Source organism: Pinus tabuliformis, chromosome 6, assembly GCF_031772625.1.
Source record: "Pinus tabuliformis cultivar Carrire ecotype Pingquan chromosome 6, CPIR1, whole genome shotgun sequence".
In the NCBI taxonomy this organism is placed as follows: Eukaryota; Viridiplantae; Streptophyta; class Pinopsida; order Pinales; family Pinaceae; genus Pinus; species Pinus tabuliformis.
This window is the reverse complement of record NC_142292.1, coordinates 943,425,777-943,436,589: the sequence shown is the minus strand read 5'-3', so window position 1 is coordinate 943,436,589 and position 10,813 is coordinate 943,425,777. Positions and strand designations below refer to the sequence as shown.

At 30.4% G+C, this 10,813-nt stretch overlaps 1 protein-coding gene across 1 annotated transcript; it reads right to left on the bottom strand.

Annotated features, from left to right (window-relative positions):
• Positions 1-513: 513 nt before the first annotated feature.
• Positions 514-4,347, bottom strand: LOC149262026 (U-box domain-containing protein 35-like). Its single transcript, XM_089373941.1, has 4 exons — positions 3,976-4,347; positions 1,836-1,954; positions 1,550-1,671; positions 514-685 (listed from the first exon to the last, which is right to left on the bottom strand). Exons 1-4 carry the CDS (start codon positions 4,166-4,168, stop codon positions 514-516), a joined length of 606 nt encoding a protein of 201 aa, XP_089230067.1. The 5' UTR covers positions 4,169-4,347.
• Between the last annotated feature and the right edge of the window lie 6,466 nt (positions 4,348-10,813).

Sequence of the window (10,813 nt, the reverse complement as noted above, 5' to 3'; positions counted from 1 at the left end):
TTCGTTTTAAAATGCCCTAATATTGTTTGGCATTGACCCAAACCCACTTCCCAGCTTTGGCAGATGAGGCAATTTTCACTTGTCCTAAATCATTTGTCTCCATAGGTTCTAAAATTTGTTGTACCGTTGTCATGTTTGAATGCATTTGCCATCCCAAGATTCTGAGACCTCAAACCTTTTCTGTTGCTTTCTCGTTCTACACTCGAGGTAAAAATTACAACTCAATCTAAAAATTCAGCATCTGACTTTCGACCTCTTATCGCGGCAACTTCTTATCGCAGTGTTGGATAAAATATATAAGAGGTCCCACCAAGCATAAAGCAACCAAACCTAACTTGAACCTCCAACCTTGTTGATATGTTGTAACAAACCAATCCCACATTCACCACAAAAGACAAACTTAAGCTCTAATCCACAACATGGAATCCAGCCGATCCTACTTGCCCTTGAGCACGACCTCCACTATCCTGCATTTTCCTTTAATAACGATATTTTTGCACGGTATTTCCAGTACTATATTTCTTTGGATGATGGTGGATCAAGGCTCAGAAAGTTGTCGTTGGCTTTGCGCGTCGGTGGCGTCAACGACGACCTCCTCCTCAGTCGTGCAGTGGCTAACTCCTCTGTGAATCCCCCTAGATCGTCAACAATGACCTCCTCCTCAGTTGTGCAGTGGCTAACTCCTCTGTGAAGATAAATATAAATAAATTTTCAAAAATAATTATCATTGTATTAATGGTTGAAGTGGGTTATAAACAAATTAAATACAATGGAAAATAAATAAATAAAATAATAAAAAATGATAGATAAATTGAATAATCATTATAATAAATACTTTAAAAAATAATATCTATTATATAGCATCTATTATATACCAAATTTTTATATAAATAATTAAATATGAGAAACGTAACACCAAATAATAATTCGTATAAACTGAATTAAATTTAAAAATAATTTTTTTAAATATAAAGATTATAAATTTAATATGATAATCCTTCATACACTAAAACTTTTAAATAATGATTTTACAAATAAAATATTTAACTAATTAATTAATATATAAAATTAAAAATTAAAAATTTATTTTATGTAATAAAAATAAAAATAAAAACAAAATTTTCCCATAAAATAAATTATTTATCTAAATAAAAGTAAATTAGACTTACCTTTTAAATAACTAAGTGAATAGGAGTCTAAATATTGTCCAATAAATTACAATCAAATTGTAAATACTAAAAACAGTTTAGTTTTTCAACTTTGCAGTTAGAAAAAGTTGAGATATACTTCGGAAAATCTGTATTCTTCTTCGAATAGATTACAATAAAATTTATTATAAGGAATCAATTCCTCGTCTTCATTTAGAAATAAAGAGCTTCACATTCAATTAGGAATAGGATTTAGACATATAAATCACAATCACAACCACTGTATAAGAAAGTTTATTTTTCCTCTTAAACTTAACCCATGCTAAACCTCCTCCAACATTAAAAAGTATTGACGATGTTAACATGTCTCTTAATCACTTGTATGTTTTTAGAGATATTGCCTTACAAGGGCATTGCTGGAAGATGCTCCCATAACAAGTATACCAATGCCATAATTGGATATTTGCTTAATGATGGCAGATGCCACGTCATCCTCTTCTACAGCTGCAAACAGTGTTTTCACCTGTATTTTCAGAGATTAACTGTTAAGTAATATTGATACAAGTCTTCTATAACTGAAAGCACTGTTTTCGCCTGTATTTTCAGAGATCAACTGCTAAGTACTATTGATACAACCTAATCTGGATTATTTGTTTTCTGCAAACGAAGAAGTAATGTCAGTATGACCTTGTTCGCATTGCACAACCGCCCGTATCGTGAAAACAATACATTAGTTTGTGAATTTACTTCTTGCATATAAGCAGCAACTGCATCCCCCTGTACCTGTGAAATCGGTACGTTTCCCACTACACAAACAAAATTAAGAGATATGAATGAAATGCTTGTGAAGGGATATAAATATCCCCTCTTTTCTTGGCAGCTAAAGCGGTTAGAATGATAACAGAAGAAAATATTTCATTATCAGGATTAGATATAAAAAAAATGGGAAAGTTTAAGTCCTCAGCTCAGAGGCAAAAGTTTATTTATATAATTAGCTGGATAAATTTCTCATATATAAACAATCAGTTTTACAAACTTAAGTCCATAAACAAAATTACACTTTTATGCAAACTGATTATATATATAATCCATTCAAACAAGAATGCTGGAGAACATACTGATAATTGAAAAACCTTGGGTTATAAATTATTCCAACAATAACGGAAGATGGAGATGGCACGGTTCTTCCACTATTTTCAGATCAACATCCCTTGTTACTGAATGATAATTTCAGAATTGTTTGGCAGATGTATTCAACACGAAAATATTAAGCACTATCTACTAAGTGAATGTTCAACTATCAGAATATTAAGCACTATCTACTGAGTGAATGATCCATTATCAGTTTTTTTCATCTTCTCTATTAAATATTATTGAGAGGAGAGGCTTATTCTTCTACAGCCCAGTATGATGTATGATGTGTAAGTCTGTCAGTCCATTATCAAAGTTGAAATTTTACTCATGTTGGTCAAAAAAAAAAACTATACAAAATATTTAAATAATCTTTGCTAATAAAAACATTTGCAAGTGAAGAAATTGGATCCCTCTAAACTCATGTTAAATCCGTATTAAAATAAATCTATGGTGATTTTATTCTCCAATAAGATAAAAGAGCACTGAACCAATTATCTGAACTGTATTTAAGATAGATCTATAGTGATTTTATTCTCCAAAGAAATAAAAAAACACTGAACCAATTATCTAAACCAATCATAAGTGGACTACATGGCGCTTAATATTTTCCAATCAAACATTATAAATTTGCTTCATCCAAAATAAACTATTGCTAATCGGCGAATGAAATATGTTATGGAAAAATGTTAGAGTTGTCCGGACAATATATTCTGTATGACCAAAGACATTGAAATTTGCTTCATCCTAAATAAGCTAGGACTAAACGGCAAATGGAATATGTTATGGAAAAATGGTATAGTTGTCAAGACATTCTATTCTGTATGACCAAAGAACATATGATGTATTGTTTATATCCTTGCAAATTTTAGCAGATGACATGAACTTGAGCAAAGAATCTAATTTTTATGAAATTGGTAGCCTTGTAACAAAAATACTCCGTCAAAATTCCCTACTGCATAATTGTTTATTTGAAAAACAGACCAGGATCAGCTGTATTGGTTTGTTAAGTAATGAATGGCGTATTGGTAAGAATTTTGTTTATCAATCCAGTTATGTACATAATATCAGGACTCTAGGAAGGTTGTTTGCAGTACTATACATTCTGATAGGGATTTACAAGTTTACATTCTGATAGGGATTTACAAGCTTATATTCCAATGTATGAAAGTCAATTTATAATAAATCGAGTTACAAGATGGGACTAAAAATTTGGTTATTAGGTAGATTTTCGAATATTTCCAAAATATTACAAATACTAAAAAAATTAACTATTTGACTTAATTAACATCGAACTATTTTACTTAATTAACCTCCATCGAAATCTGCAATAAAATTTTGCTCACATCCACATCCATCATATTTATAGAAATCTGCAATGAAATTATGCTCAAATAAACATTTAGACAAACTATGCGTCGAATACAACCCAATAAGTGATTGAAATATTAAAATTATAGATGTATATGCAATCCACAATGAAGGATGAAGAGACAGGTATGCACAGAAAACTTGTTCCAGAGAAGAAAACTGAGAAAAAATCAGCTGTGGGTCTGAACATATTTCCTTCTCCAATCAGAATTGATCAAAACATTTGTTCGCAGTGAAAAAACTAACAAACAAAAAATGAACTATGCTTAGCAGCCATACAAACCTGACATGTGTAGTACATTAAAGCATTAGTGAGGATTCATACTTGGCGTTGGAATGGTGAGAAGGCGCGGCCTGACATGTAAGAGAATCAGAGTTTGGCCTGCAGACATTAACTGGTCAAGCGCCCACTTGACAGCAAACGTGCTCTTATCTCCCTTCTTAACTGCCACTGCTACTACCATGGGAGGTGCCACTGTACCCCTCTCAGGCACTTCTTTTATCTCAAAGATTTCCATTGAAACAGATATCAAGGTCAAGTACCAGGGCCTGCACCAGATGAAAAAGAAACCTGGGAAGACCTCGGATGCGTGTAATGGACTGAATTAGCACCACCCAGGACACCGAATCCAAATACCATCTATTCCAAATTGATAGACTTTTCCATTGAATGATCTTTCGGGCGGCCTTCCTCACCCAGCATTCGCGCTTTCTTTTACCTTCTCCAGGCAGAAATAGAGCGATTTCTCATTTCTCATTTCACCGTAGTAACTACAAGTCTGCAAACCGAACAAAAAGATATTAATTTTGCTGATAATCACCACAGTTTTTACTGCTTCATTACATTGAATATATATATATATATATATATATATATATATATATATATATATATTCAAGCTAAGAATTTGTATCCATAGCAGCTCACATGCTTATATAATTTATATTAGCATAGATTTATCTTAAATACAGATCTGGATCTAACATGAGCCTAGCTTAATCTAATTTATTCACTTGCAACAGTTTCTTATGACCTAACATTATTTAAATATTTTGTATAGTTATTTTTTTAAAGATTTTTTAAAATATTTATTTTGATCACAAATAAGAAAAATTTCGACTTTGATAGATACCCTTACACATCATACTGGGCTGTAGAATAAGCCTCTGGATTCAATGACTAAACCTACTTACATAATCTACATAACCAAACTTCCTCCCCTAACTATTGGATCACATTCTCTAAACTATATATATAAATTAAAAAGATCTATCATGAAACAACTCATAATAATAACTCTAACAATAGTAAATTAAAATCTACATGTTCAATTATTTAGAAATCAAAATCTACATGTTTATTTTATACATATGGCTATTATTAAATATTTAAATTATAAATAAATAATTATAACATTAGAAGTATTAAATCTAATTTTTTAAAACGAAAATGAGAGAATGATTTTATATTAATAAATAGCTATTATTAAATATTTAAATTATAAATAAATAATTATAACATTAAAAAGTATTAAATTGAACTTTTTAAAACGAAAATGAGAGAATGATTAAAAATATTATTACTTCTAAGTTTAAAGAAAAAATGTGGTGTGAGAAAGATTTAGCAGCTAAAAGAAAATTAAGTTATTATAAGAAGGTCATCAACCCCACCTTAGAAGATCAAAAGTATCTCTCTATTTTAACCAGCTCAAAGAAGAAAATTAATATAGCAAAGATTAAAACGAACTCTCATGAGCTCCATAGTGAAACAGGGGGTTGGGCAGTTCCTAAAACACCATGGATGGAAAGGATCTGCCATGTCTGTGAGAATAGGGACATCGAGGATGAAAACCACTTCCTCTTAGAGTGCCCCGCCTACAACTACATTAGATCTCAGTTTCATAATCTTTGTCGCAATACTGACATTCCTAGCCTTTTAAGATGTCAAAATTATAGTGAGCTCGGGAGGCTTCTCTCCAAGCTCTTTGAGCATAGGAATAAAATCTTAAATCAAACTAAATAGCTTCTCTCCAAGCTCTTTGAGCATAGGAATAAAATCTTAAATCAAACTAAATAATTTGTTTCTTTAGGTCCGATAGACCAAAGTTTGGTCTCAGTGGTTAACCACCACCACCACCACCATCACCATCACCATCATTAAATAAAGATGTTATAAAAAAATAATTAATTTTAATTTATAAAATTAAAATTATTTATTTATATTTGACTAAGTTAATAAAGAAAAATAATATGAAAAAAAGATTTTGTATTCTAAATATAATATTAAATTATTTTTACTTTTAAATTTATCAAAATTATAATGGTTTTAGACTTTTTAAAATCAGAATTAAAATTTTAGATAAATCCAAATAATTATCTTTTGTTTAACTTTTATAAATCAACTCCACTTTGATGGACTTTAAACATTCTTATTAATTTTTTAATGAATAAAAGTTGTAATTAAAAATATGATATCATCAGCAAAAATCTTTTTGAGATTTTATAGTTATATTAATTATTTTTGGAAAAAAAATATATAATTCTCTGCATATATCCTTTCATTCATTTCTTTTTTAAACACCCCCGCACATATACATATTATGATTTTTCGATTAAAAAATAAATCTTCCACCATTTTAAAACAACCCAAATAGTCAGCATTTCAAAAAATCAAATAAGCCAATGCGAAACTTTAATCAATTTAAAAAAAAAAAATCGAGTTTTATCCCATTTGCAATCAAAGTCAACCGTCCTAGTTGTTTTTTTTTTTTTTTTTCAAAAGGTGGAAAAACCTATCAAACTCAGTTTGTCAAACCAACAGTGAGGACAGCCATCTCTGGCTGCTATCCGCAAAAGTCAGTTGACACATCACTGTTATCAAGGAAAACCACGCCACCTGAAATAACCCGCTGGTGGTCCGTAAGGGAGCAGGCTTTCACTCCTGCCAGATGCCTCTGGGTCTTGGGCCGTTAACCTGTTTCCTTACGTCCGAGGAAGACGAGTTCTTAGCCAAGCAGAAGCAGTTTTAGGGCATACTCCAGGCCCATAATTAAAAGAAAAACCTCGTCCTAGTTGTTAGTTGTCGCTTGCCCGCCTTATAAATTAGTTCAAAAATTTTATATATATTTATAAATTAGTTCAAAAATTATATATATATTTTGATTGTATATACATCAGTGAAGTGCAGGTCGCTTCTGCTTAACATTTAGAAGCAAACATTTGGACGACTTATCACTTGCCGAAGTTTCCGGGGTGATGGCCCTCTGGGCCTTGGACACGGCAATGCCAATTGGATTTTTTTACGAGGCCACTAGCCGATGCCATCGGCGGATCTTCTGGGAATGTGCTCTCTATCGTTAGGACCCTGGGCCACCTGGACTGCCCACTTGCCCGAGGCTCCGGTGGGACCTACGGCCCAAGCCATTCTATGGCTCTTTTCACTTTTTGGCCGAGTAATGGGCGGTCACAACTCGGACAAAATATCACATGCCACAAGAGTATTTAAGTTTGACATTTTGATTAAGTATTTATAATTAAGTTTGACATTTTGATTAAGTATTTATAATTATATTTGTTAATTCATATATCCTTTCATTATTTAATTATCTCGGATTGGCTTATTTGGGTTGTCTTTCTCCTTTCTCAAAATATCGAATATATTATTTGGATTTGATTATTCGGTTTGACTTTTTACTTTCTAAAATTGTAAAATATATTAAATGAATTGATTTCTAAAATTGTTAAATATATTAAATGGGTTGGATTATTTGATTTGATCCTTTCCTTTCTTAAAAAAATATAAAGTATTTCTTCGAGGAGTTGTTTATAATGCGATTTTTTGGAGATTCTGGTGACGGAATCGGGCGGAAGAAATTGAGGTTAAATCTTGATTTGTTGTAGTTAAAATGGTTTTTTAATTGCATATTTGGATTCAGCACCCTAAAAAACCCCTGGGACTCTTTGATTGTGCAGAAACTAGCTATCAAACTTGGGATTCCAATAAATTGCTGCCGGATTTTGACCGGAAAAACCCACCAGAAAAGCTTCCAAAAAGTCGCATTATAGACAACTGCTTTCTTTGAACCTACTCTATATCATGTTAGGGCTTTGTATAAAAAAGATTAAGTATTTATGTGATATTTCTTTGAACCTACTGTATTTTATGTTATGGCTTTATGCCTCACAAAAAAGAATAAAGAAACACATAATAAAAACAATTTGATTTTTAAAAGGCACACAATTATTTACACCAAATTTTGAAAATTTTAATGAAAAAAAATTTATTGAGGAAAAAATTTAAGTTAAGTTTTAATGATGAGTCATATTAGTTGGTTGTTCATAAATTTTAATGATGTGATTAATCAAAAGATATTCTTATTTACAATATAGATCACAAAAGTCTAAGATCTAACTCAAGATAGGTTTGATATGATTTTTTAATATAATATGTTTGATATGATTTTTTAATCATATGTTATGTTAGGTTATTCATAAGAGTCTCATACAATTTGAACCATTAACTTTTATATTAAAAATATTTTAAAAGTGTACATAATCATTAATCATTCTAAAATATATAGATTTTATTACTCCTACATTTATTATTATGTCTCGAGGAGCTCTTTACAAGTTATTAGGGAGGATATGTTGTAGTGTTCATAAATAAGTGTAACCATTCAAATGGTGGCTCAATATGGGAGGGATGTTCTAGTATGTTTAATTCCAAGGGACATATTTGGCTCAATATGGATCGAAGAGTAGGCGCCCCCACCCAAGTGACATCTCAGCATAGATCCATTTTAACTCATGATCTACAAAGAGAGATCAAATATCTTAAGATATAAACCTTTTTTTGAGCACAAAATATGAGGAAAGGTTTGCACCTCTAGATATTTTTTGGGGGGTGTAAACACAAGGAAAGGTTTGCATCTCTAAAAATTTGATTTCTCTCTACACTTTGTAAATCTAGACTTAAGATAAATCTATGTTGATTCTTAATAATATTATTTATATTTATATAAATTTCTGACACATATATATGAATATCCTTATTTTTAATCTTATCCAAATCTTTATATATATATATGTATGTTTTATTTGACATGTTTTATAATTTTTATAATTTAAAATTTTAATGTAATATGTATAGGATTAATGATATTAATAGATAGATGGATAAGTAGATAGATATGTAATTTTTATATATATCTATCTATCTATCTATATATATATATATATAGTCGTGAAATATAATACTTATGAATTTGAATCATTATTTTAATTTATACGGTCAAATAGATCTTAATTTATAACTACTATTTAAAATTTATATATTTCACATTATTATATTTAGAAACATTTTTATTTTTAATTATATGTTTATTAATTAAATTTATTATGTTTTTATATGCTTATTATATAATTTGAAATATTATAGTTACCAAAATGAATTATTATATTATGATTATTTAAATTTATTTTAATGTTTGTAATCAAATTGAATTGATTTACTATTTTTTACTCTCTCTTTTTTTTAATTTGGTCAATATTATGTTTTTTTATTATTATTATTTTAATTTAATGCTACATTTTATGGAGACTACAACATCCCTCTCATATTGAGATGACATTTAAATTTTTATACTTATTGATAGACATTACAACATCCCTCCAATATTGAATTGATATTCACACATTAGTTCATCAAAGTTCATCCCAATCTTCTCCTTTAAAAATAGTCATTGGTTGGTAGCTCGAGCAGTTGGGAGCATGGTTTGTTCTAACATCCATCCGGGTACAATTCCAAGGGACATATTTGGCCTGTTGTAACAAGGACCAAAGTCATAAGTTATTGGTATATCTATGTCACTCTTTCTAAGTCAGAAGTTATTGGTATATCTAGCTTGTCCATTGTTGGATATACTCTTGGTGTTATAGTGAGAGTCATAAGATTTTATATAGAGTTATAGTGGGGAGTCATAAGATTTGATCCTGGGTCTTGCCTAGATTACTCCAATGTGTTATGGACTCACCATGGTTTGAAAAACTTACTAATGATAAGATATTCATATATGTTTATTACATTGTATTAAATACATCAATAATATTTTTTGGATATTATGTTGTTTAAAAAGATTCAACTAAACAAAATTTGTGTGTTTATAGTAATTGATGAGATGAGTGTATGGGTTATGTATATAATATTAGTAGTAGTAGTAATTAATAATATCTATATCATGGATATGCATGAAGAGAAGAGAACAATGATATTGCAAAGGGTGGATCTAGGGTTTCTTTATCCATAAGTGATGCATTCTCTCTTTTGGTAAGGTAAGGATCCCTCTCCCAATGAATAAAATGGACAAAGCCAAGGAGTTCGTACTGTGAGCCTTGATTGGGTATTTATACAACCACCAACCCTATCTTTCCAAAATGGTAGAATGAATTGATTTGTCATGAGTATGGATAGTAAGAGGTAAAATCCATATCCCTCCTTTGTAAAAACTGGTTTTTCACATTCATTTTTTAAGACCATGTGGATAAGGAGGTTATATTGTTTAATACTCCTAGGATATTTGAACCTTCCAATTTCATTTAATTTCCTTGATATGGGTTATTTGATTCAAACATTTGCTAAGGAGAAGCTCCTCTTATGGGTCTATCTTCCCAAACTACCACTTCATCTTTGGGATCAAAAAATACCAACATTGGTGGGTGATAATTTAGGTTCATTCCAAGGTACATCTCAAGAAACCATATATTGGAATGGTACTCCTCACATTTTGGTTTTGACTATTATTAATTAAGGTCTTCTAGATGCATTTTATTTGTATGGAATGGCGATAAATAGACTTAAATTCTTTAAAACAAGAACTCACTTCTACTACCGGCATGCTTAATGACACTTATTTATAGATTGCACCCTCAAGTACTTATCTCTACAAACTATTCAAGTTTAGGTATGATTATGTCAGTTCCTTGGATTGGGAGGGAGATACATCTCTTCCACTAAGAAATATTTCAAGGGATTTAGAGGTTACTACTCCAAAAATTATTAAGAATTAAGTCACAATCCTAGTGAGCAAGGTCATTTTTTAAATCAATCCATCGTATTTTAAGCATGGGGAAATTGGCTTATTAAGTATATCTTTTGTTCATGTGGA

What these genes read in the sequence shown, in the direction of transcription:
- LOC149262026 (XM_089373941.1), bottom strand. Translation starts at nt 4,168, where the DNA reads ATGGAAATCTTTGAGATAAAAGAAGTGCCTGAGAGGGGTACAGTGGCA. An exon ending in TCTCACCATTCCAACGCCAA is followed by an intron (nt 1,955 to 3,975) that starts GTATGAATCCTC and finishes TTGTTTGTGTAG; the next exon opens with TGGGAAACGTACCGATTTCA. An exon ending in TCCAGCAATGCCCTTGTAAG is followed by an intron (nt 686 to 1,549) that starts GCAATATCTCTA and finishes TTATCTTCACAG; the next exon opens with AGGAGTTAGCCACTGCACAA.